The 27,275-nt window shown below is 38.8% G+C and overlaps 1 protein-coding gene across 1 annotated transcript in view; it reads left to right on the forward strand.

The window, feature by feature from the left end:
* Nucleotides 1-27,275, forward strand: part of ADHFE1 (alcohol dehydrogenase iron containing 1) — a 39,730-nt gene that overhangs the window by 8,040 nt on the left and 4,415 nt on the right. The window contains exons 3-13 of the mRNA XM_043979789.1: nucleotides 3,219-3,265; nucleotides 3,734-3,787; nucleotides 3,982-4,136; nucleotides 5,036-5,232; nucleotides 6,882-6,959; nucleotides 7,759-7,864; nucleotides 9,223-9,375; nucleotides 13,920-14,018; nucleotides 16,358-16,436; nucleotides 16,953-17,049; nucleotides 23,396-23,553. Of these exons, the coding sequence (XP_043835724.1) occupies nucleotides 3,219-3,265; nucleotides 3,734-3,787; nucleotides 3,982-4,136; nucleotides 5,036-5,232; nucleotides 6,882-6,959; nucleotides 7,759-7,864; nucleotides 9,223-9,375; nucleotides 13,920-14,018; nucleotides 16,358-16,436; nucleotides 16,953-17,049; nucleotides 23,396-23,553 (1,223 nt within the window). The remainder of the gene's footprint in view (nucleotides 1-3,218; nucleotides 3,266-3,733; nucleotides 3,788-3,981; nucleotides 4,137-5,035; nucleotides 5,233-6,881; nucleotides 6,960-7,758; nucleotides 7,865-9,222; nucleotides 9,376-13,919; nucleotides 14,019-16,357; nucleotides 16,437-16,952; nucleotides 17,050-23,395; nucleotides 23,554-27,275) is intronic.

A 27,275-nucleotide genomic window follows, 5' to 3' on the forward strand; every position in this document is an offset into this window, starting at 1 on the left:
ACTCATGACTATCTAAGATACACATGCCTACACATATATGTGTTATATATATATATATATATATATATATATATATATGTATATATATGTATATATATATATATATGAAATTTATTCATTGGAGTCCTATTTATGATTCTGTTCTGAAGCGTAATCCTTTGTTACTTTAAGAAAGATCCTATGCTTTCTTGAGAATTATCATTCTGTGCTATAGAAATATGGATTCATCTCCCAAAGGAAAATTTAATATTTTACAATTGATATATAACATATTAACATTTCCTACTGAAAGGTAATACTTGCTAAAATAAACTAAAGTGATCACAGTTAAAACAAACTATTGCAGGGGATAGTAGAAGTGTAACTAAGACCCTAATTAATTAATTTGTTAAAGGAGATTCCCTGTTGAATAGATTGTTTTAATTTTTTTCAACTAACAAACATTTATTTTCTTTCTTTCCCAACTTATCCCCCCCAATTGAAAAAAGAAAAACCAAATTCTTGTAACAAATTTGAATAGTCAATCAAAACATATTCTCACATTGGTCTTGCCCAAAAACATTCATCTTTCAGTCTACAGGTTGAATCCTGTAACTTTCTGTCAAGAGAGGGGCAGCATGCTTCATCATTAATCTCATGGAATCATCATGGTGGTCATTGCATTGCTCAGAATTCTTAAGTCTTTATTTGTCTTTACTATGTTGTTGTTATTGTGTATATTATTCTCATGATTCTGCTTAATTCAATCTATCAGTTCATAAAAGTCTTCTTTTTAAGGTTTTTCTGAAATCATCCCCTTTATCACTTATTAAAGCACAATACATTTTTATGCCATAATTTGTTCAGTCATCCTGTAATTTATGGGCACTGCTGTCCACTTCTTTTTCATTTCTTTGCCACCCCAAAAGACCTAAAATAAATACATTTTCTATATGGGTTTTTTCTCACTTTTAAAATTTCTTTGGGGTTACTGGTCTAGTAGTGATAGGACTGAGTCAAAAGGCATACATAATTGAGTAGCTCTGGGAGCTTAGTTCCAAATTGCTTTCCAGAGTCACTATGTCGATTCACAGCTCCATTGGCCATGCATTTATGGGCTCCAACATCTGTCATTTTCCTTTTTGTCAACTTTGCCAATCCAATGGGTGTGAGGTAGAGGCCTCAGTTCCTTTAATTTGCATTTCTCTAATTATTCATTAATTGGAGCATATTTTTCCACATGGCTATTTATAGCTTGAATTTTTGTTTGAAAACTACCTGTTCATACCCTTTGACCATTTGCGAACTGGGGAATGACTCTTAAACTTATACATTCAAGTAGATAGAGTTCTGGACCTGAAGTCAAGGAGACCTAAGTTCAAATTCTGCCTCTGACAATTATTAGCTATGTGACTTTGAATAAGTCATTTGCTTGTGCCACAATTTCTTCATTTGTAAAATGGGGATAATATTAGTACCTTTATTCCAGAGTTGTGGGGAGGATGAAATGAGATAAGATTTGTAAAGTGCTTTGCAAATCTTAAAGAACTATATAAATGATAACTATTGTGAAAGTCTTTAAAAATAATAAATTAGATCCTTCTCAGAGAAACTTGCTACAAAGATGTTTTTCCCCAGTTAACCCACTTCCCTTTTAATTTTAGCTGTATTGGTTTTGTTTGTGCAAAGACTTTCAAACTTTATAAAATCAGTATTGTCCATTGTATTTGGGGTGATCTTCTATCTCTATCTGGTCACAGACTCTTACCCTATCAATAGATCTGAAAGGCATTTTTTTCCCTAGCTCCTCTAATTTGTTCATGATGTTCCATTTTATGTCTAAGTCATGTGACTATTTGGAGTTTATCTTGGCATGTGTTTTGAGATTTTGGCCAAACCTAATGTCTACCATACTGCTCTCTAGTTTCCCCAGAATTTTAATAGTGAGTCCTCATCCCAGTAATTAAGGATGTTAGCTCTACATTAATCTGAGATGGGGCTCGAGCTATAATATTTGTATAAGTTATTTGTTTATTCATTACTTAGACTGGACCTATCCATTCATTTTATCTAGGCCATAGACATTTGACATGTTTTAAAGTTACACTGTCAATAACATTTTTTAGTGAAGATTTAAAAATCATTCTATTCATTTTCTTTTTTTGTTGTTTCTGCTGTTTGTTTGTTTTTTCAAGGCAATGAGGGTTAAGTGACTTGCCCAGGGTGACACAGCTAGTAAGTGTCAAGTGTCTGAGGTCAAATTTGAACTCAGGTCCTCCTGAATCCAGGGCTGGTGCTTTATCCACTGCACCACCTAGCTGTGCCCCCATTCTATTTATTTTCGGGGTTTTGTTGTTGTTGTTGTTGTTGTTGTTGTTTTTTAGTGAGGGAATTGGGGTTAAGTGACTTGCCCAGGGTCACACAGCTAGTAAGTGTTAAGTGTCTGAGGCCGGATTTGAACTCAGGTCCTCCTGACTCCAGGGCCGTTGTTCTTTCCACTGCGCCACCTAGCTGCCCCGTCTATTTATTTTCAAAATAAACATCTGTGATGGGCATCTTCTTAAGCTTCTTTCCTTCCTCCCACAACAAGGGGAGGTTTTATCTAAAGGAAGACACAACTGTCTTTGGTGCCTGACAACTCCAGTTTCCTGATCATCTGAGGGCTTAACAAGTCCCAGCCATATGGGAGTTGGTGGATGACTCTCGTGAGTTACCATGCCCTGATGACCAGTGCATTTCCATATGGAGAGGGGTTGGGCCTTATCCAGAGAAGGAAACAAAGTGTCACTATATCCTTGTTTCATGTCTTTGATGTGTTAGGGCAAAGAAAACCTCCCTTTTCAGATGTTAAATGACTTATGAGTGCCTGCTTTCATCCCCAAAATGAACTTGAACTAAGAAGGTTGGCATTAGAAACCACTTCCAACAACCTCAGTCTAGGGCTACAGGCTAAACTTAAACAAACAAAATTTAAATTTAATTAGAATTGCAGCAGTGAAGTGGCCTCGGACACTTGACACTTACTAGCTGTGTGACCCTGGGCAAGTCACTTAATCCCAAATGCCTCACCAAAAAAAAGAAAGAGAGAAAGAGAGAGAAAGAGAGAGAGAGAGAGGGCTTCACACAAGGGCAAACTTAAATGTTCACTGTTTGGAAACTTGAGTCAATTTTGAGTAATGACATTTTGTTTTATGAAGCCTACTTTAATACTGATTTTCATTATTCACCGTCTCTTCCAGCTCCTGGACTCCCTGCTTCTGAGAAAACAACAGATTATGCATTTGAGGTAGAAAACAACTTAATCTTTCTTATGAATTATCAGAAAAAGCAATACTTAGTCTTCAAAGTTTGCTTCAGTTTGTAAAGTCATCAGCGTGACATAAATAGCAACCCCAATACAACTTAGTAGATAGTATTTATAATGGCTGTAGCAAGAAGAAAAAAAAAATCATGATCACCCTGCTGACAACCTGATAAGTAAGCCTTTTCAAACTTAGCTAAGCTTGTCGTCACACAATAGAGATGCAAGGCCGCCACTGAAAAGAATGTCTCTTCTAATAAAAAATAACAATAATAATAACTAATATTTGTGTAGTACCTCCACCATGCTAAACACTTTACAATTAGGGTAATAATATTGTGAAGAAAGAAAGGGCAGATGTGAACTTTATGTTAAAGCTTTTGCATTAAATCTTTATCATCATCATCACCAACTTTTACACATCTCTCATCTTGCATTTTTTTTTTTTTGCAGATGGCAGTTTCAAATATTAGATATGGGGCAGGAGTGACCAAAGAAGTGGGCATGGTGAGTATTTAAGAGTCTTCATTCTATTTTGTAGGCATCCATTAAAAATAATCAATAATAATAATTGGTGATAATTGAGTACTAGAAAAAAATGGCATTCTAGGAATTGAATTGTTCAAGTTTATCTGTCAAGAGAGCCATGGTTCTAACGAGTCCAGCTATTGCTTCAAATTTATTATTTTTTTGTGTTATAGGACCTTCAAAATATGGGTGCTAAAAATGTCTGTTTGATGACAGACAAGAACCTTTCCCAGCTGCCTCCAGTAGAAGTAGTCATGAATTCCTTAATAAAGAATGGCATAAACTTTAAAGTTTACGATAATGTCAGGGTGGAACCAACTGATAAAAGGTATTCTGGGAGGGGAGGTAAATATGAGGAGTGGTTTGGCTGCTTAGAATGATAGCAAATATACATCCTTCTTTTTTTTTTTTTGTGAGGCAATTGGGGTTAAGTGACTTGCCCAGGGTCACACAGTTAGTAAGTGTTAAGTGTCTGAGGCCAGATTTGAACTCAGGTACTCCTGAGTCCAGGGCCGGTGCTCTGTCCACTGCGCCACCTAGCTTCCCCATCCTTCTTACTTAATATTTGCATGGGGCCTTATGTTGGTGCTCCCAATCCTTTTATTACTATGTCTTTGTTTTCTATAAACTCTTTACAGCATATGTTTTGTGTGAGTGTCCATGGGATTGCAGGTTTAGAGCTGAAAGGGATTTCAGAGACCACTTAGTTCAACCCTTTCATTTTATAGGTGAGGAAACTGGGGCACAGAGAGGTTAACTAACTTGTTCAGGAATTCACAGATAGTAAGTGTCCAAGGTAAGATTTGAACCTAGATCTTCCTGATTATAAGTCCAGTGTTCTGTCCAGTATACCATGCTGCCTCACCATGTTATTTCCCTGAAGTAAAATGTAAGCTCTTCAAGATCAAGAACATTTTAGGGCAGCTAGGTGGCTTAGTGGATAGAGCACCAGCCCTGGAGTCAGGAGGACCTGAGTTCAAATCTGGCCTTAGACACTTGACACTTGCTAGCTGTATGACCCTGGGCAAGTCACTTAACCCTCATTGCCCCACCAAAACAAAAAGATCAAGAACATTATCATCTTGGTCATTATACCCTCAGCACCTAGCACAGTGGCCAAAGCATAGCAGGCATTTGATAAAAACTTGTCATTGAACAGAATTGTTTAATAGTATGAACATTCATTTCTGATGAAAGATGACGAGATTTTTTTTTTTCTCCTCCAAGCTTCATGGAAGCTATTGAATTTGCCAAAAGAGGAGCATTCGATGCCTATGTTGCTGTGGGTGGTGGCTCCACCATAGACACTTGTAAAGCTGCCAACCTGTACGCATCCAGCCCTGATGGTGATTTCTTAGACTATGTCAATGCTCCCATTGGAAAAGGGAAGCCTGTCACTGTGACTCTTAAGCCACTGATTGCAGGTAAAGCAGGCTTTTGTTTCACCTCCTCACCTTCGATGCATTGGGGGGAGGGAGAGAGAAATCTTACCTCAGGATTTAATCCAACGATTTAAGAATGTTAACTTCATATAGGATACTTCACGAGGACAAAACCTTGTTTCAGCTTCCCTTCAGGATTTTGACAGCTTAGTGATGAAAACAAGTGGGCATTAGTAAATATTAGAGTCTGGGGGCAGCTAGGTGGCGCAGTGGATAGAGCACCAGCCCTGGAGTCAGGAGTACCTGAGTTCAAATCCGACCTCAGACACTTAACACTTACTAGCTGTGTGACCCTGGGCAAGTCACTTAACCCCAAGTGCCTCACCAAAAAAACCCAAAAGAATTGGTTGAAGTAAATACTAGAGTCTGATTTCTGTGATCTTTATTCTTCCACAAATGAGGAAAACTTGAGGATGGAAAAATCCCTAAATTTAAATCATGAGGGGCAGCTAGGTGGTGCAGTGGATAGAGCACCAGCCCTGGAGTCAGGAGTACCTGAGTTCAAATCCGACCTCAGATACTTAACACTTACTAGCTGTGTGACCCTGGGCTTAACCCCAATTGCCTCACTTAAAAAAAAAAAAATTAAATCATGAAGTAGTAACCATGTGGGAAGAATATTTCTTTACCTAATGCCTTGCTCCTCTGCTGAATAATGTTATGTTCTTGGACACAGAATATTGTATTCCTACTGGCTGTGAATTTTTCTCTGTCTTTATCCATCTTACTGGCCACTGAGGTGTGGAAGGGTTACTGTGTATTGTTTTTTCTAGTGTTGGCCTAACCCTTTCTCCCATATGATCTACCATTCATCTGCCCTCATGCTTTGTCCCTCCCCAGTGACATGTGGGAAGCATCAGCTACATTAGGGGAGCGGCTGTGAATTACATCTGCTCCGTTCCCTACCATTTCTTCATGGACATGCAAATACAAATGACAATGGTTTCTCTCCGGTGACATCATACTTTAGCATCTTGATGTCCTTCTCCCCTTCCCATTTTTATGGGCAGCTTATCAATATTGTAGTGTTCTTTCGCTGAAGTGTTTACATCTACACTTAAAAACAGCCCCTCTTACCTCCACCCCCAGCCCATTGCCTATTGTGAAGGAGCATTGTGATGGGATGTGTGGTGGGATTCAGTCGATGACAAATGAAGTGTTTTGACATGAATTAGGTATCAGCAGGAAGGAGGATAATTGATGTCTGGCAAATGGCACCCCCTGGTGAAAACTGTGTCAGCATCACACAGAGGGGTGATTAGCAAAGTTTAAAACCTTGACAGGATGTCCAGAACCGTGAAGCATAGCGAAAGCAGAACATTGCCATGCTTGTTGCCAGAGGAGATGCCTTTCAGAGAGTCCAAATTTGAGTTTTCTTACAAGGGATGCGGAGCAGCTTGCCAGTGAACGCACAGCTGTGGCTATTGGAGCATTGGTGTGAAAGACTCCAGAGCTTCCCATAATGCACCTCCACTAACCAATACAGACTTTGTTAACATGGATGAATGAATGAGGTCAGGAAAGCTGACCTGCTGCCGTGTCATTTTGTCCCTTGTTTTCTAAGGCTGGATTAAATATTTCCATAAGCCCTTGTCGAGATGCATTCTGATATTGATATTCTCTTATTCCAGTCCCAACTACGGCTGGAACTGGGAGTGAAACTACAGGGGTTGCCATTTTTGACTATGAGCACTTAAAAGTAAAAACGGGTAAGAACATTAATGTCAGTAAGTCTTGGCTTCATCATCTCTCTTGCTTTCCAAACTTTCTTTAAAAAAAATCTTGATATAAGAAAAATAAAGAGAATGAGATTGAAGAAGGGTATTCATATCTGTATATTTTCTTCTTTCCTCAATATAAACATACAAATAAGTAGCCATCCGAGGTCACTTTGGTTTTTAACCAAATAACTTTAGTAGAGATTTGTTTCATAATAGCAATAGTGAGATGCCAATCTCCTCCCCCACAAACGAGACATCTTCCTAGCTAAGAAATTCCATTATGTATTTGTGATGCGTGCTTTGCTCCTTTGTACATTTTCTCCTTCCTTTAAAAAAAGAAAAAAGAAACAAAACAAAGAAACCCCTACAATCACATTTCACTACCAGTTTAATTTGGCCCAAATGTTCCTTTCTTGGACTCTGGCTCAGAGTATCACATTTGGTTTGTCTTTGCCTGAGCTTTTTCTAGCATAGTAAAATGGTTGCTTAGCCAGTTTATTGCAGCAGCCACTATGACCTGTGTCATAGTTAAAATGGGGGATAGCCTCTATTGTGTAATACTTGGATCCCAGTGAAACATTTTACCCTTAAGTAATTAAAACTAAAACAGAAAGGCCAGTGACCTCTCTTTTATTTGTCAGTATAATTTCACTATGTAACATTGCCTTTTGACAGAAAGCTAAGGAATCTCATCTCTTTGATTTTTTCAGAATTATTATAAAAATGATTCATTTTTAACAAATTCTATTCATGAATTTAATTCATTCTTATAATTCCTATGTTTTAGGTATTGCCTCCAGAGCTATCAAACCGACCCTTGGAATAATTGATCCTTTGCACACACTTCACATGCCCCCACGGGTGGTAGCTAACAGTGGTTTTGATGTACTTTGGTAATGACCACATAGAAACTGTGAAGTATATGTGTGTGTATATGTGTGTATATGTGTATTTATATATATATATATATATATATATACATATATATATATATATATATGTGTGTGTGTGTGTGTGTGTGTGTGTTCTGCTATTTATAATGTAATCAGAATGACAAACTAAGCCTGTTGTCCATGGACCAGGAATCTTTTCCCATTAGTATATAAGTAATAAGATTGGAGCAACTAGGTGGCACAGCAGAGAGAGTACCAAGCCTGGAGTCAGTCACTAAGTTGTCAATGAATAAGACTCATCTCCTTGAGTTCAAATCCAGCCTCAGACACTTACTAGCTGTGTGACCCTGGGCAAGTCACATAATCCTATTTGCTTCAGTTTCCTAAACTGTAAAACTAACTGTAGAAGGAAATGGCAAACCACTCCAGTACCTTTGCCAAGAAAAGCCCCAAAATGGGTCATGATGAGTTGGACACAACTGAAAATGACCAAATAACAACAAAAATAAGATTATCAGATTAGCTGAATGTCAATTTAGAAGTGGGAGGGGTGGGGTTTAAATAGGTACGGTAAGGTACAAGAAAGTGGAGGAAGGAAGAGAAAAAGTTTGGCACCAAAGGAGAGCAAGAGGAGTTGGGTACCCCAAAAGAGGACCTCATGCTTTGGGAAAATTAAGGTTGGGGGTTGGGGTTAAGAACTTTAGGCCTGAGCACTACTTATCACCAAAACTAGCAATTCTCTTCATAGTTCATAATATCTGCTCATTAATAAAATAAGCCAGGGGGGCAGCTAGGTGGCACAGTGGATAGACAGAGCACCGGCCCTGGAGTCAGGAGTACCTGAGTTCAAATCCAGCCTCAGACACTTAACACTTACTAGCTGTATAACCCTGGGCAAGTCACTTAACCCCAATTGCCTCACTAAAAAAATAAAATAAGCCAGGGGCAGCTGGGTGGTGCAGTGAGTGGAATACTGGCCCTGGAGTCAGGAGTACCTGAGTTCAGGTCCCGCCTCAAATACATGACAGTTGCTGGCTGTATGACCCTGGGCAAGTCACTTAACCCCAGTTGCCTCATCAAAAAATAAAATAAAATAAGCCAACACATAAATATTATTTCGCTTCTTTGTTCTGCCTTTAAAAAGCCTAATAAATGTACTTGAAGACTTGCAGAGTTTAAGAGCCACCATTTACCAACCCCTGCTAAACCATAAGTAGCTAAAAGCTCACAAACAGATGGTCTAATAGCATATCCACAGTAGAACAAACATTAAAAACCTTTAAAGTAATAATTTCCATTTTGTATGGAGAGAAAAGAGCTCTTTCATTTTATTCCCTTGCTTTACTATTCCTTTCCAGCCATGCATTGGAATCATACACAGCCCTTCCTTATAACATGAGAAGCCCTTGCCCTTCAAATCCAATCAATCGACCAGCTTACCAGGGCAGCAACCCTATAAGTGATGTCTGGGCCATACATGCACTTCAAATTGTCGCCAAGTATCTGAAGAGGTATGCTGTGCTTATTATATAGATTCAAAAACATTATCCTAACCTTACATGAAAGCATGGGGTATCCATATCTGGAATGCTCATATCATTCTGTCATTTGACCTCAGGAAGAGCATGATGGAATTAGAGAATGTCCACTAAAATGGTATAAAGTATGGTAGGATTGATGTATAAGGATAGACTTAAAAGACTATGATCTTCCAAACCAGAAAGGCAAAGGTTAAAAGGTCAAGAGGGGAACATGACTAAAATCTGCAAAATCCTGAATGGTGTAGATGAGACCAACCCAGCTCTTTTACCATATCCCAGAATGCTAGGATTGCAAGGCAGCATGGCATGTCATATAGAGTGCTGAACCTAGATCTGGGAAGGCCTATCCTGCTTCTGACACTAGCTGTGTAACCATGGACGAATCCCTTAACCTCTCTGAAAGTGTTTCTTCACCAATAAAATGAAGATAGTGATACTTGTAGTACCTACCTCAAAGGTTTGTTGTAAGGCTCAAATTAAATAATGTATATAAACCACTTTATATACCTTAAAGTGCTATATGTCAGTAATTAGTCAAGATGAGAGTGGAAACTGAACAAGGTAAGGAAAATAAAAGGAAGTTACTACATAAGTTCCTCATTCTGTAAAAAGAAAGGGGTTGGGGAGCATCTAGGTGGCACAGTGGATAAAGTACCAGCCCTGGATTCAGGAGGACCTGAGTTCAAATCTGGCCTCAGACACTTGACACTTACTAGCTGTGTGACCCTGGGCAAGTCACTTAACCCTTATTGTCTCGGGGGGAAAAAGGGGGGAGTTGGACTAGTGATTTTCTAACATCTATTCTAACTCTAATGTTCTGTTCAAAGGCAGAATTTGAATCTTCCTGACTCCAATTTTAGGTCCATATTTTTTTCCTCTTTCATTTTAATTTTTATTAGTATTTTGAAAACTAGTATAAAAATAACAGAAGACACATCAGCACCTACCTAGACATAGCACAACTAGTTCTTATTCTTTCATCTTTAAGATGAGTTATAGATTAGATATTAAGAGACTCATTCCAAAAGAGAGAGAGAGAGAGACTTATTCAGGAAAAATGAGACGAAGTCGAACCTCCCAGAATCAGTCTTCCCGACAGAAGCATGACATGATGGGTCTTTGGAATGTTTAAGATAAATTACAGCCTTGCCATAAAGGAACCAACCCCCAAAACAGCCTGTAAAAGTTAAGCAATCCTTTTGGGTTGAATATCAAGAGAGGGAAAGTTTTATATAGAGAAAAACAGACGCCTTCCATTTCACAAACTCAAAAGCAACAGTTGCAGTGATTAATCAAGAATGAAAAGCCGGGGGCAGCTAGGTGGCACAGTGGATAAAGCACTGGCCCTGGATTCAGGAGGACCTGAGTTCAAATGTGACCTCAGACACTTGATACTTACTAGCTGTGTGACCCTGGGCAAGTCACTTAACCCCCATTACCCCGCAAAAAAGAAAAAAAAATAATGAAAAGCCAGCAATAGGAGTATTCATAAATGCCTCTCCAAGCATAGTGTAGTAATTGATGTTATTCTAGTATATAACATGTAAGTCTAAACTAACTTGAAGAGGGTTAAAAATTGTCTGAACTAAGTATAATTATAATTACCAAATGTGAGATTTAAAATTGGATATTAGATCATAAATCTCCCCTACTTAACCTTTCCCTTAATTTATCTCCCAGACTAGTAAATGGAAGAAGCTTTTGGTTTTCTAGATAGACCTTTTATTGTTATGGTAGTCACAAGGTGATGTTGATTAGAAGGATAGGAAAGTAGAAACACAATACAAATCGTCTTAAGTCTAAGCTTAGTCTATATTCCTTATAAAAACTCACCAAAACCGAAGGCCACCTTTGGAGAGAGACCGTCTGTGCAGCGCAGTCAGGAGACCAGCAGAGCAGGAAAAAGCCCCTCTTCTGTTCTCTCCTTGTCTTTTAAGCTCACACCCCGGAAGTCGAGTGCGTAGCAGGCAGTCTGACGTGCGCAGCAGGCGGACTGGCGTGCGTAGCTCATGCCGCTGGTCTCCTCCCCAAAAGGGTGGTCCTTAAGAAAAACTGGTGTGTTTCAGTTATCCTAACCGACTGTTAAAAACTTTCAGATTTTTTTTACCACACAAAGCAAATCCTTTCTTCTCTAAGAAATTATTAGTACACCTACATATATAAGTGTGTACTAATATATTACTTAGCATATTCATTTATACAAGGTTTCTGGTAGCAGCAAAGGTAGATAGATGTTTTCACCCTAAAAGTTCATTTCATCTGGGGCAGCTAGGTGGTGCAGTGGATAAAGCACTAGCACTGGATTCAGTAGTACCTGAGTTCAAATCCGTCCTCAGACACTTGACACTTATGGGCTGTGTGACCCTGGGCAAGTCACTTAACCCCCCATAGCCCCACAAATAAAAAGAAGTTCATTTCATCTATTTTCATGTTTAGACATAACTTCAAGACACAATATTGCATAATAAATACTTTAGAGAACTATGTAATATAGTACTACGTGAGGTCAGAGTTGGAGAAGGAGTAATTGTTGACCAAAGCGATCAAAAAAAGATATAGATCATTATCAGTTTTTTAAAAAATATTCACAAAATACAATAGCATTATATAGGTACAAAGATGTTTACTTATTTATTTGTTTATTTATTTGTGGGGCAATGAGGGTCAGATTTGAACTCAGGTCCTGCTGAATCCAGGGCCAGTGCTTTATCCACTGTGCCACCTAACTGCTCTAGGTACAAAGATGTTGAGAAGCTACAGTCCTTGCTCTTTAAAGCTTATTTCCTACCCATCAAAAAAAAATGCAAATATACAATCAAGACAACTATATACATAGTTGGATTTTGCTTTACTCCTATTTACACATTCAATACCAGTTTGGCCATGATGAGTTTTTTGGCCAGGGCAGCTCTCAGATACCATCATCTAAGTAGTAGAAAGGTGATCGTCTACATCAGTGGCATCACCCCCACCAATAAAATCACAGATCCTGGGATTGGGAAGTCAGTATTTCTATGTCACATGGGGAAAGTTGCACTGGAGGGAGGGCGATATGTGGATGTGAGGACTTTCCTCACCTGAGTCTTGACAGAGAAGTCTTCATGGAAGGAGGTAGGCATTGAGCTATGTGTTTTGGAGTACAGAAAAGATACCATCTGCAACATCAAAGGGTGGGAAAGAGAACACACTTTCAGGTGGGATAGGAAAAAAAAACCTACCACAGCACACATGTGTGTAGCACACTAGCGTTTGAAGACTGCTTTCAGGTTCATTATCTCATTTTCATAATTCTGTGCAGTAAGCATATCAGGTATTATCTTCATTTTACAGCTGAAGCTCCTCAAAGCTAAAAGTGATTTGCCCAAGGACCAGAGCTAGAACTAAAACCCAGATCTTCTAATTCCAAGTCTTTCTTTCATTTTCGAGCAAGGGGTAGTGATCCAGGTGCCCCGATTGAGCCAGGAGAATATTTGAGAGGTAGCAGAAGATGAGGGTGATAGAGGACAGGAAGACAGAACCCTCTCAAGTCAGCTGCTTTTAGCCTTCTAGTCAAGAAAATGGGGAACTTTTATTGGGTTCTGGCTGAAGAACAAGATTAAATAACCTTTCCAAAAGGAGCTGGGGTAGGGAGTAGGAATAGGGTAGGACTGGAATGGGAAGCATGTCATTATTTTATAGCACAAACCCTTCAATCAGATAAAAATCATGCCTATCAAAATGAAAAATAAGTTCAGTTGACAGGGTTCCACCTTACTGCTCTAGGTAATATTTTCAAATACTATATGAGACTTTTGCGGCTTTGAAAATGAGAATCAGAAAATTCATTGTTTCTCTAGTGACATTGAGAATATGAAGAGTAAAAAACAAAAAGCTTTTACTATAATAATATCTGAGTTCTATCATCATAAATTTTGAAAGGTGTGTGTTGTTTCTAACGATGCCCAAAGAGGTTGCTAATGGATCCATCTTGAAGCAACTATAAATAAAAGAATGATGTTCAAGTCTGTACAAGTTCCCTGGTATGCATAGACAACTGTTAACTTCAAAGGGAGTTCCATTATAATCCTATGCATATATGTGTGTATGTATATATGTGTGTGTGCATACACACACACACACACACACACACACATATATATATATATATATATATATCCTATGGTTTTAGTCATGATCATTTATAGTTGAAGAAGAAAAATGAGTCTCTGGGTAACTTTCTAAAGCAATGCCTTAAAATTCAAGGGTCAGTGCTTTTCTTCTCACAGGGCTTTTGTCTCATATGGCCAATGTGACAGCATATTTATTATTCCTGTGCTGAAACCATTTACTGGAGAATATTTCTCTCTTTGGTTTGATTTAAGAAACTACTATTAGTTTGAATTATTCAACCAACTTTTCCCCTACAGAATAGCACATTCTTTTCTTATCTTTCTTTCAGGCAGCTAGCTCTTTTTCCAGTTGGTAAAACCAGTACTGATATTTTAATATTGGGTATTTATTTGTATTATTCACAGAGCTGTCAAAAATCCTGATGACCTTGAGGCAAGGTCAGGCATGCACTTGGCAAGTGCTTTTGCTGGTATTGGCTTTGGAAATGCTGGTGTTCATCTCTGGTAAGCTAAGCCCACATCTGATTTCTTCATTTCAACTTCTAGATTTAAGATAAGTGGTCAGAGTTAGAGATCCTATTGTGAGAACTTCAACTTCACCTACCATAAATGTTTTCTCAGTCAATGGCTTGTTTCTATTCATCTGTTAGACTTGGAAAACCCATGAGTTCAGGAACAGAATCTTACTATCAGCATCTAAATATCACTTCACACACAATAGATATTCATTAAATATTAGTTAAATAAATTAATGACAATAATTGTTGGTGTCAAGTAAGACATTTGCTCTTTTATACTGTTAAGGGCTAAAATTCTAGCTAAACTGTCTAAAATATCTAATGAGTGGTCACCAATAAATTATAAGCTTTAGCAAGAGTTAGACTTTTAAGCATTTATTAAGGAGAATAAGAATTTGGTAAAGAGAGAGAAAAAGGCCTAGATTCCTATCTATTAAAGGGAGAGCACATTTCTAGCTTCGCTCTCCACCAGAGTCCTCAGGAAAGAGAGAGCCCGAGACTGAGCGCCAGTCTCTTCCTTCCTCCTCCCACTAGCCCGCGTCACTTCCTGACACCAAAGAAAAGACTCCTGGTCTTGCCCTCAAAGACCTTTGCTTCATGGGCAGAACTCTTCTACAGTAAGTCTCCAGCAGGTGGCATCATTCCAATCGTTACAGTCCCCCCTGTTGTTCCTCAAGAAACAAAATGTTTCCTTGACGGAACAATATACTCCACCACTATCTTCAAAAGGAAAAAAGGAAAAAAAAACTGCTAGTAGAGCTAACCTTCTCCAGTAGTGCTCTGTTTAATTCAGTTTTGACATGTAAAGTGCCTGTACTATGCTAAGTCTCCAGAGAGATTTTTAAAAATGAATAAAGCTTTATCCCTATACTCAAAGAACACTTTTTAGGTTGTTTTCAGTTGTGTCCAACTCTTCGTGATGCCTTTTTAGGGTTTCCTTGACAAAGTGGTTTGCCATTTCCTTCTCTAGTTCGCTTTCCAGAGGAGGAAATTGAGGTACAAAGAGTTAAGTGACTTGCCAAGGGTCATGCTGCTAGTATGCATCTGAGGCTAGATTTAAACTCAGGTCTTCCTGACAACAGGCTCTATCCACTTCACCACCTAACTACTTAAAGAACTTATAAGCTAGGTGGCGCAGTGGATAGAGCACTGGCTCTGGATTCAGGAGGACCTGAGTTCAAATCTGGCCTCAGACACTTAACACTTACTAGCTGTGTGACCCTGGGCAAGTCACTTAACCCCAATTGCCTCACTAAAAAGAAAAAAAAAAGAACTTATAAACAATCAATCAACATGCATTTATTAAGCACCTGCTTCAGTGCCAGGTACTGGGGCTACAGAGACAAAAATGAAACAGTTCCTGATCTTAGGGAGATTATATTCTAAAGGAGACATATTATTATATACACTGATAAATAGATACAGACACACACATATATACTTATATTTTCATACATATGTTTGTGTGTGTGTATCTATGTACACAGGATATTATACAAAATGAATACAAGGTATTTGGGGGAGGAAGGGCACTAGGAACTGTGTGGGAGAGATCAGAAAAGGATTCATGTAGAAGGTGTGCTTAAGCTGAGTTTTGAAAGAAATCAGAGATTCCATATAGAAATAATATAATACAAAACAAAACAAAACAAATAAGTAAAAACATGGAGTGTATGACTTGGTTAGTTAATACATTTACTAGTACCAGACATATTCTGGAGTCTTTTATAATCATACAGAGCTATTTATCCAACCCCACTAAATGAAACATTTGGTAAAATATCAGTGATGACTGTAATGTGTCACTAAGGAGCACAGTGCATTCCCAGTGTTCTCTTTGGTTTCTAGCACTTCCGATGAAGACAACATCCTGTTGTGGGGGAGCGGATGCTGAGGAAACATCATCAGGATGTTCATTAACACTCCATTTTATTTGGTTAAAGAAGATTTCTGTGTGACGCCATCTCATCTTTAGAGATGAGAAGGCCAATTAAGCCGGGGGACAGATGGGTACTTTTTTTCTCTTGTATCAACATTCATTTCTCCCAAAATACTATAAGCATTGGGATTGAAATACTTCCCAGGTTTTGTTCATGAACAAGGCACATTTCTAGCTCTACTATCTATCTCAGCTTCCCAGGTCAACTAGGCAGGGGTGGAGAGGAGTGGGTAGATTTGCATGAAACTGGGAATTGTGTGTGGTATTCATATGGTCAATTTCATTGGTATCTTTTATAAAGTGCCATACCTAGAGAATTTTTCATGTTAGAATTTTTTTATTGATCACATCCATGTGTCCGAATAAGGAATTTCTTTTGTTTCTAGCCACGGGATGTCTTACCCAATTTCTGGTTTGGTGAAGACATATAAAGCAAAGGATTATAATGTGGATCATTCTTTGGTGGTAATTTTTGTTTTGTTTTGTTTTGTTTTTTAGTGAGGCAATTGGGGTTAAGTGACTTGCCCAGGGTCACACAGCTAGTAAGTGTTAAGTGTCTGAGGCCGGATTTGAACTCGGGTACTCCTGACTCCAGGGCCGGTGCTCTATCCACTGAGCCACCTAGCTGCCCCTTTGTTTTGTTTTGTGTGGTTTTTTTGGTGGGGGGGGGGGGTGTTGGTGAGGCAATTGGGGTTAAATGACTTGCCCAGGGTCACACAGCTAATAAGTGTTAAGTGTCTGAGGTCGGATTTGAACTCAGGTCCTCCTGAATCCAGGGCCGGTGCTCTATCCACTGTGCCACCTAGTTGTCCCCTGGTGGTAATTTTTTAAAACACATTTTCTATTTTAGGTAGCTTTGGGCTAATGTTCAGTTATTTGAATCACATAGTAAGCTCGTCAGTGTTTAGAATCTGCTGGTTGAAGAACAAATTTTCACATCCGTTAATAGTCATCATTTTTTGGTGTTTTTTCCCCCTACAGCCACATGGCCTTTCTGTGGTACTCACATCCCCAGCGGTATTTACTTTCACAGCACAAATGTTTCCTGAGCGGCACTTAGAGACTGCAAAGATTTTGGGTATGATCCTGCTATTCACGAATCTGTTACTTATATAAATGGCATAAATAAACTTCTCAATGTTGCTTCCCATTAGCAAAACTGTATATAATCAGCTAAAATTATTGCTGAAAGCAAAAAGTTTGATACCACAAAATTAATCATAACTCACCTTAGATTATAACAACATTTCATGGAATCATACATTTTAGAGCTTGAAAGGACCATAAGTGATTATTTGGTTCTTCCCCTTGAAATAGGCATTATACCTATTTCATAGATAGGGCAACTGAGGCTTACAGAGACTTATCTAAGTATAAATATCCAGTAAGTGATACAGTGAAGACTAGCCTTCTGCATACTAGTCCCATTCCTTACAAGAGAATTTATTAGTATTTTGTAGTGAATGTTCTGTGCAGCTAAGTGGTGCATCGGATAGAACACTGGGCCTGGAGTCAGGAAGACCTGAGTTCAAATCCAGCCTCAGACACTTATGACCCCTGGAAAGTCACTTAACCCTGTTTGCCTCAGTTTCCTCATCTGTAAAATGATCTAGAGAAGGAAATGCCAAACCATTCCAGTATCTTTGCCAAAGAGTCAGACACAACTAATCAGTGATTGTTCTATTAAATGCTCCCAAATTATATATTAATAAACATCATGGGAAGACTAGTTATCCAATAGGCATGTATCAGCTAAACATAAGAAAGAAGTTTCTAAGTATGGAAAGCTTCCTTGTGAAGTATTCAGAGGCCAGATGGTCATCAGTTAGAGATTCTGGAGAGGGACTTTTTGCTTTGTATAGCGAGATGAACTATCAGGGCAGCTAGGTGGCACAGTAGATAGAATACTGGGCCTGGAGTCAGGTGGACTCATCTTCCTGAATTCAAATCCAACCTCAGATACTTACTAGCTGTGTGACCCTGGGCAAGTCACTTAACCTTGTTTGCCTGTTTCCTCATCTGTAAAATGAGCCAGAGAAGGGGGCAGCTAGGTGGCGTAGTGGATAAAGCACCAGCCCAGGATTCAGGAGTACCTGAGTTCAAATCTGGCCTCAGACACTTGACACTTTCTAGCTGTGTGACCTTGGGCAAGTCACTTAACCCCCATTGCCCTGAAAAAAACAAAAACAAGATGAGCCAGAGAAGGAAATGGCAAACCACTCCAGTATCTCTGCCAAGAAAACCCCTAATGGGGTCACAAAGAGTCAGACATGACTGAAATGACTGAACAACAACAACAACAAAAATAGCTTTGGCTTTAGTGTCCAAGGATCTGGATTCAAAATCTGACTATGCCCCTTAGAGCTGGTATGACCACAGACAAGTCACTGAAACACTTTGGGCTTTAGATCTTTATCTATAAAATCAGGAAGTTGGACCTTAGGACATCTAAGTTCCCTTCCAGCTCTAGACCTAGGGATCTTCTGACCACTAAGTTTTCTTTTGAGAGAACAACTTTTTTTTTGGGTGGGGGAGGGCGGGCAGGGCAATGAGGGTTAAGTAACTTGCCCAGGGTCACACAGCTAGTGTCAGGTGTTTGAGGCCGGATTTGAACTCAGGTCCTCCTGAACCCAGGGCCGGTGCTCTATCCACTGCACCACCTAGCTGCCCCCCAACTCTATGATTCTTTAATGTGATTAACAAGTCACTTAATATTTCTAAGCTTTAGTTTCCTCATCTGTAAAATAAGTGAGTTAGGTTATATGATTTTTAAAGTCTCTCCCAACTCTAGATCCTATAAGCATGAGCAATTAAATGGAAATACTGCTTCCACTAATTTCACGGAAATTAAAAGTATTCACCACTTTTCCTCCCTCCCAAAAGTGCAACTCCTAATCTTCCATTGATGTCTCAAGTGGCTGTTATATCCATTTTTGACAAATTATAAAAATAATTTTTTAACAAATTAAATTAAATCCAAGCTATACCATATAATCCCATTATTCCAGAATGCAACACCCAGTAAATTCAAATAATAAGATTTGGGGGGGGGGGATTATATTGTATTGATACAATATTGGTATATTGTATGACTGATGTCCATAATGATAATTCTGATGCACTATCAGACCCTGAATGATTGTGAATTATTTTGGACATCAGTGACATTTTCATTTGGAGCTTTGCTCCTTCCTTCTCCATCCCCACCCCAATTCTTTAGTATCTAATTGGGGAGCATTCTATATGGTATAAGTATATTAACATTTTTCAAAGAATTGAAAGTTATTAAAATACTTCTACAGTTTATGCTAACTCTTTATTAGCCAAGATATTAATTTAGTCAGAATATGTCATCATGTTATTCTAGCTTCATTTTTCCAGAATTTCCTTTAAGTTAGCAGTAAGTGCCAAACTTCCTTAAATGCCTTGCTGTTTATCTCCCTCCATTTCCTGTCTGTGTTCTTGAACATTTCTGTGTGTTTGTGATCCTTCCTGGGTCTCAGGTGATACACTGGGTATGCACTGAGTATGTTGAGAGCTCAGCCTCCCTTATTCTCATTATATTATTCATATTAAGTTACTCAAAGAAACCTAGGGTAAATGAGCATTGTCACAAAGCAATTTAATATCACCATACTTGCTGGGGGAAGATTGACTTTCCTGTGATCACTTTTGTTAATCTTTAGGGGGGAAAGAGTATTCTATTTCACTCTTCCCTTTCTCTGGGATGGTGGGAAGCCCCAAAATGGTACTGAGGTGGCTTTGTAATGTATCCAGATTTTGGAGGGAGGAGGAGTTAACTTTAAATTATGGTTAGCAAAGATAATTAAGAGGCCAAAATTAATTAGCATCCAAGAAAGCTAATGAAATTGAGAAAATAGCTCACCTTTCAGGTAAGACTTGTGTATTAAGAACTAACCATTTGTCCTTTCTGCAATATAAAACTTCAGTTTAAAAAAATCACCTTTTTTTCCTTCATTTGTTTTATTCCATGTTCTATTGAGTCATTAAAATGCTTTAAAAGGCTCTTTTTGAAACCTTAAACTTTACTTTTGTTGTTTTTGTTTAGTCACATGCAACTCTTTGTGACCCCATTTGGGGTTTTCTTGGCAAAAATACTAGAGTGGTTTGCCATTTCTTTCTCCAGCTCATTTTGCAGATGAGGGAACTGAGGCCAACAGGGTTAAATGACTTGCCCAGGGTCACACAGCTATTACATGTCTGAGGCTGGATTTGAACTTGGGTCCTCCTGACTCCAGGCCTGATGCTATTTAGCAGCCCTAGCCTTATACTTTTTCTCTTCTTCCACTTCCTTTAAAAAATGTTCTCTAAGTGATCTGAGACTTTCTGTTTCCATCTAGCAACAATATTTTTACATTGTAATACACCTCATAAGGAAATCTAGAATTTTTGAGGGTATATTTCATAACTGCCCTCCCAGAATCAGGGAAGCTATAAAAACACTCCTCTCAGGGCAGCTAGGTGGAGCAGTGGATAGAGCACAGGCCCTGGAGTCAGGAGTACCTGAGTTCACATCCAGCCTCAGACATTTAACACTTAACTAGCTGTGTGACCCTGGGCAAGTCACTTAACCCCAATTGCCTCACTAAAAAAAACAACAACACTCCTCTCTTATTTTAACCTCTGCCTAAGCCATATTTCAGCTCCTCTAAACCCAGGTTGACTGAATAACTCAATAGCCAAGCTGCCCTCCCATCCTACTGCTCCAAATCCAGTTAGTAATTGTATCATTTTATTGGGTTTATTTTCACATTTTCTATAAATCTGGATTGTTTTTAAGATTTGGCCTGATTTCTAACAAAAGGAAATATACATTGCTGCCTTTTGACATAGTCACCTTCATTGCCAAAAAGGGACTAGTCTTTAAAATGAGTAATCCCCAGGTTTTTCTTTACCCTATAAGATTCTCTTTTCTTCCTTCAAATAATCCCTTACATTATCCTTTATACTTCATTTCCCAAAGTTGCCAACTTTCAAAGTATAGCAGAAGGCACAGCTGGGTTACCAATTCATAAACATGGTCGAATCATAAGAGAGACAGTATGGTGAATTTTTGTTCTTAATTTTTACTAACAAAAGAAGAGAAAATTAGCTTAAACTGAAGCATGAGAGATTCTAGTTAGATTTAATGATAATGTTACCTTATGTTTATATAGGTCTTCAATTCTTGACAGTTATACCATAGGATGGATTTAAGGAGATGTTAATGGAATATTGCTACTTGAATATCTTTTTTTTTTTTTTGTGGGCAGTGAGGGTTAAGTGACTTGCCCAGGGTCACATGACTAGTAAGTGTCTGAGGTTGGATTTGAACTCAGGTACTCCTGAATCCAAGGCTGGTGCTTTATCCACTATGCCACCTAGCCGCCCCCGCTACTTGAATATCTTGAAAAACAGAATAAAATCATCTTTGCTTTTCTGTCCTTTAGATGTGTCCCTGTCTGAGTGTATAGTAAACTTGAATCTATGGCAGACCTGTTTTGCATGGAATTAATCGCAGAGTGAATTCATTAAAATATCAGAATCTTTCCTTCCAAATCTTTGACTTGGGGCAGCCAGGTGGCGCAGTGGATAAAGCACCGGCCCTGGATTCAGGAGGACCTGAGTTCAAATTTGACCTCAGACACTTGACACTAGCTGTGTGACCCTGGACAAGTCACTTAACCCCCATTCCCCCCCCCCAAAAAAAAAAAGAAAGAAAGGAAAAACAAACAAATCTTTGACTTGTTTACAATCTGGTTCTCTCCTCTCCTCATCATTATAAATGTCCAGAGAAGAAATTGTCATTTCAGAGAATTTTGTTTTGTTTTGTGCAAGGCAATTGGGGTTAAGTGACTTTCCCAGGGTCACACAGCTAGTAAGTGTTAAGTGTCTGAGGTCGGATTTGAACTCAGGTCCTCCTGACTTCAGGGCCAGTGCTCTATCCACTGAGCCACCTAGTTGCCCCATTTCAGAGAATTCTTATGTGCATGGCCCACGGCTCCTCATTGTTTGATGGTTGTCCCTGCCCTTTGGGAGCTTGCAATCTAATGAAATCAACTGATTGAGTAACTGAATATAATAAGAGCCAGAAGGTATTTCCTCTAATGTCACATACATGTGTGTGTATGCATACACACACGAACTCACACACACACACACACACACAGATATATTGATAACTACAAAATTTACTGAGAACTGATTCCCCACTCAGTCTCCCCTTCCCAGACAAATGAATTGCCTGGGGCTAACCAATCTTTGTCATTTCCAGACTCTTGATGGACTTATGGACCTCCCCCACCTTCCCCCAACCAACTTATCTCCTCCCAATGTTTCCCCACCTTACTCCCAGGACTTTATGATTGTTACTGAAAGAGTCCATCTACATTAAGTAGTTTCTATTTAGAGTTAGTAGCATCTATACTTAATTTAGGAGCAGTTCTATAGTTTCTTTTGTTAAAGGTTCATTTACATTAAGTAGTTTTCCGTGACTCTGGAGCAATCTTTTGGCTCCCTGTTTGTTATGTTACCCCATAAAAACCCTGTCCTCTTCCTATCTTTGGGTATTCCTAGTTTCGCTATAGTTCCTCTGCCCCAATTAAAGACCTTATTTCTCCTATATTGTTTCCTTAATTTCCAGGATAATGCGCGCGCACGCACGCACGCACACACACATATATATACATATGCTTATATGTGATTGTTGATTATTTTCCATTTTTGCTGCTGTAACTGCTCTTATTTTCATAGTCTTTCTTGTATATCTGTATCTCTGCTGAAGAGAAAGGTGATTTCAAAGCATCTACTTTCTGGAATCAAAAGTTGCTGGGAAGAGCTATGAGAAAATAAAAGAATACACCTCTAGATGTCAGCAAATTCCAGTCCTTGAAATTTACGATCGTCAAGTTTTCTCCTACAAAAGTGTCAGCTTCCACTTCCAAATGCAAGCCTTCCCGCCCCCGCCCCCCCCCCAGGCTTACTTTCTTGGTCTCTTTTCACCCCTTTCTCTTTTTCTTTCCCTCCTACTAAGCCAAAGACAAGTTTGGGGGGATTTCGGAGAAAGGATTTGAGTGGTTGGTGGGTTTTTTTGTTTGTTTGTTTTTGGTCAAGGTCGTTTTTCAAAAAGGATAGTTCCGGAGAGGCGGGAAAAGGAGTTGGCTCCATCTGCCAACTTGTCTGCTTAGAGGTATTACATGTTTCCTCGGCGGCGTCGCCACGCCTGGTTGATTTCATGCCATATTTTACAAGTCATTCTAACTTCAGGCGAAGACAACATTGCTGGTTCTTCTCCTGGGGGTTAGAGAGATGACAGTTATGTGCAAATTAGGTCTTCAGCTGATATTATGATTAAATTCAGCTCAGAACGGGCTTCCCTCTTTCCCCTCTTTCTCCTACAGTCCAGCCTTTATGTCTTATTTCAGGAGCCGACATCCGCACTGCCAAAATCAAAGATGCCGGGCTTATTTTGGCTGACACGCTCCGGAAATTTTTATTTGATCTGAATGTTGATGATGGCTTAGCCGCCATTGGTTATTCTAAAGCTGATATCCCCGCGCTAGTCAAAGGAACGTTACCTCAGGTAAGGCAGACGGTCCTCACAGTCCTCACAGTCCTCACCACGAGATGCAAGTATTTGAAAGTTTTATTTCTTTTTAGAGGAGAGAGAGAGAGAGAGAGAGAGAGAGAGAGAGAGAGAGAGAGAGAGAGAGAGAGAGAGAGAGAGAGAGAGAGAGAGAGAGAGAGAGAGATTCATTTTGATTCATGTTAAAAGAAATGAAACCCAAGGGTCTCCCTGGAGACACTTGGCTTCCCTTTTGCAAGCCCACCCTGCCTTGCAGACCTTTCTTAAGGGGGACAGAGGGGAGGGAGGCGGGAAGAGATGCCAAATGTCCCTTTGCCTTTATGTTTTTCCATAAAGAACTGCACACAGAGCCAGGTGTTGTTACGTGATACTTTTATGATGCAACCAAAGGACTTTCCGTTAAGAATCGAGGCAAGACTCCCAAGATGCTTTGGCTTTGCAATGAAACTTTTTCTGTAGGGTTTTCCTGAATATAGTATTTTTTTTCTCAATTAACAAAAATCTGTCATCTACCTCCCCCCTGCCCCCATCCATGAAGTACCCTTGACAGTCCTTCCCATGAAATAGGGTGAAAATATTTTGAAAATTTCACTATATCCTTTCCATAAGGAAATTTAGTGTTTCTATTATTTTGTTAAGGACAGTAGTACTTTTTAAATTATACCTGTTATAGTTTTGCTTAATAGTCCTCCAAAAACATACTTTTGAGAGTTTGATTTGAGGGGTGAGGTGGGGTGTGGCAGTCTATACTAAGAAGTGTCATGGCAAAATAAAATGTGTCAAACAGGGGTGGGGGTGGAGGGTGAGGATAAAGTCTAATAATTTTTTTCTTCCCTCAACATATTTATAGCTAATACAAATATATTATACCAAGTTATATCATGTCTATAAGCCTCTAACTCCAAATATACATGGATGTATAATCTACATACAAACTTTTTAAACAGCATAATTTAGAGCCCCTTAATATTTCTCTATCCAAGGGAAATATTTAGATAGGGAGGACTTAATCTCTTCTCTCTTTTCTTTGCCTCTCTTGAGCCACTATTTCTGCTTGTACTGAGTGAGATAATTTGGGGGAGGGGGGCAGGGCAATGAGGGTTAAGTAACTTTCCCAGGGTAACACAGCTAGCTAGAGTCAAGTGTTTGAGGCCAGATTTGAAATCAGGTCCTCCTGAATCTAGGGCTGGTGCTTTATCCACTGAGCTACCTAGTTTCCCCAAGATAATATAAATATAAATATATATATATATGTATGTATATGTGTATGTGTATATGTATATATGTATGTGTATATATGTATATATACATATAATTTTCCTCCAATTACATGTTAAAACAATTTTTAAACTTTTAAGTTTTGAGTTCCAAATTCTAAGCCTCCCTCTCTCCCTTTCCCCCTCCCTGAGACAGTAAGCAATCAGATATAGGTTATACATGTGCAATCATGTAAAACATCTCCATATTAGTCATTTTGTACAAGAAGACTCAAATAAAAGAAAAAGAATGAGAGTAAAAAATAGCATGTTGGGCAGCTAGGTGGCGTAGTGCATAGAGCACTGGCCCTGGAGTCAGGAGGACCTGAGTTCAAATATGGCCTCAGACACTTAACACTTACTAGCTGTGTGACCTTGGGCAAGTCACTTAACCCCAATTACCTCACTAAAAACAAAAATAGCATGTTTCAGTCTGTTTTCAAACAACATCAGTTCTTTCTCTGGAGTTGGATAGTATGCTTCATCATTAGTCCTTTGGGTGTTCGTATCATTGTATTTCAGAGAATAGCTAAGTCATTCACGGTTCTTCATCAAACAATATTACTGTTATTGTGTATAACATTCTCCTGGTTCTGTTCACTTGACTTTGCATCAGTTCATGTAAGTGTTTCAAGGTTTTTCTGAAATCATCCTGCTTGTCATTTCTTATAGCATAATACTATTGCATTACAATCATTTACCACAGCTTGTTTAGCCATTCCCCAATTGATGGGCAGGATAATTTTTAAGAAAACCCTTCAAACTGGACAGTACTTATATATAACCTCTATCAGATTGTTTTCTGTTTGGGGGAGGGGGAGGGAAGGGAGGGAAGAAGAAAAATTTGGAACACAAAATCTTATAAAAACAAATATTGAAAACTATCTTTGTGTGTACCTGGAAAATAATAAAATACTTTTAAGATTTTTCACAAAATTTTTTAAAGTCTTAAAAAAAACAACTGGACAATACTCAACCACAGCTAGGTGACTGATGTCAAGAACTGTCTTTGGGAATGAGGTATCCATAATTTGATTGAGAAAGTAGCCTCCGACTGTAGATAGGACATTTAAAGAGATACTCCTTATTCCACAAGGGAACATGTGATAAATGAGTGCTTTTTACCTTTTTGTTACTCTAGTGCCAGGATTTCCTAGTTCATCACGCAAAATATCTGTGATTTTTCCATTAAATTGTCTGATCTCAGGATCATAAAAATGAAAGATGAAAGAGGGATTACAGAGGTCAGGCCATCTAGTCCAACCTCTTCAATTTACTGAAAAGAAAAAGAGGCCCAGAGAGAAAAAATTATTTACCCTTGTCTTACAGGTAATAAGTAGAAGTGGGATTTTATATCACCTCCCCTATCTCCAAATCTAGTCTTTCCACTAAATCAGTACATTATGAGCTGCTGGGGTTTTTTTGTTTTTATTTTTGTTTTTGCAGGGCAATGAGAGTTAAGTGACTTGCCCAGGGTCACACAGCTAGTTAAGTGTCAAGTGTCTGAGGCTGGATTTTAACTCAGATTCTCCTGAATCCAAGGCCAGTGCTTTATCCACTGCACCACCTAGCTGCCCCAGCTGCTGGTTTTTTTTTAATTCACTAATGAGCTTTTCAGTCTCATACCAGTTATTGACCAAAATACCAGAACACCCCACCCCACCCCCAACAACAAGAATAATAGCAACCAAGCAATACTATTAGGCAAAGCTGACACAGCAACCCAAAAGAAGACTATATGCACATCTATCATCTGGAGATATTCCTGATAATCTAGTTTTAGTCACTAACAATGACTTTTTCAGCCATCAGCACCAAATCAACAATTTTCTTCCATATGAATTAGAGCTCTCAAATTTTCATTCTCAAACTGCAATTTCAGACATGGTTGAAAATTCAAGAAGATCCACTAAAATAGCAAGTTAATTAGTAGTTATTCTGATTGCCTAACGTGTCATGTCACATTGTGAAAATAAGTTGAGCAAAAGTACTTTTTTAAAAAAATCAGTGGAGGGAAATTCTACCAGTGCCAATTAGCATTTTCTCTGCAATTTAGTCTTAGAAACTTGCCTCCTTGTTGTAGTTCCTTCATTCATCAGGGTGATGTCATTCATGACTTGCACTGAATTGAAGTGAAGGAGAGCTGTGCAAAGTCCCCAACCTCCCTTTCTCCTCAAGAGCTATCTGGGTCCAGTGGACTGGATATACATTAGGATATGATTAAGGCAATAGGGGTTAAGTGACTTGCCCAGACTAAGTGTCTGAGGTGAGATTTGAACTCAGGTCTTCTTGACTACAGGGCCAGTGCTCTATCCACTGCACTGCCTAACTGCCTCCTACATTAAGGTTAAGTGGCTTATCCAATGTCACATAGCCAGTATGTGAGTCAGTTAACCCAGGTCCTTCTGACCTCAAAACCAACTATTTATTTTGCCAGAATCAAACAAAATAAGTTTGCTAATT

This window comes from Dromiciops gliroides, chromosome 1, assembly GCF_019393635.1.
Source record: "Dromiciops gliroides isolate mDroGli1 chromosome 1, mDroGli1.pri, whole genome shotgun sequence".
Taxonomy (NCBI): Eukaryota; Metazoa; Chordata; class Mammalia; order Microbiotheria; family Microbiotheriidae; genus Dromiciops; species Dromiciops gliroides.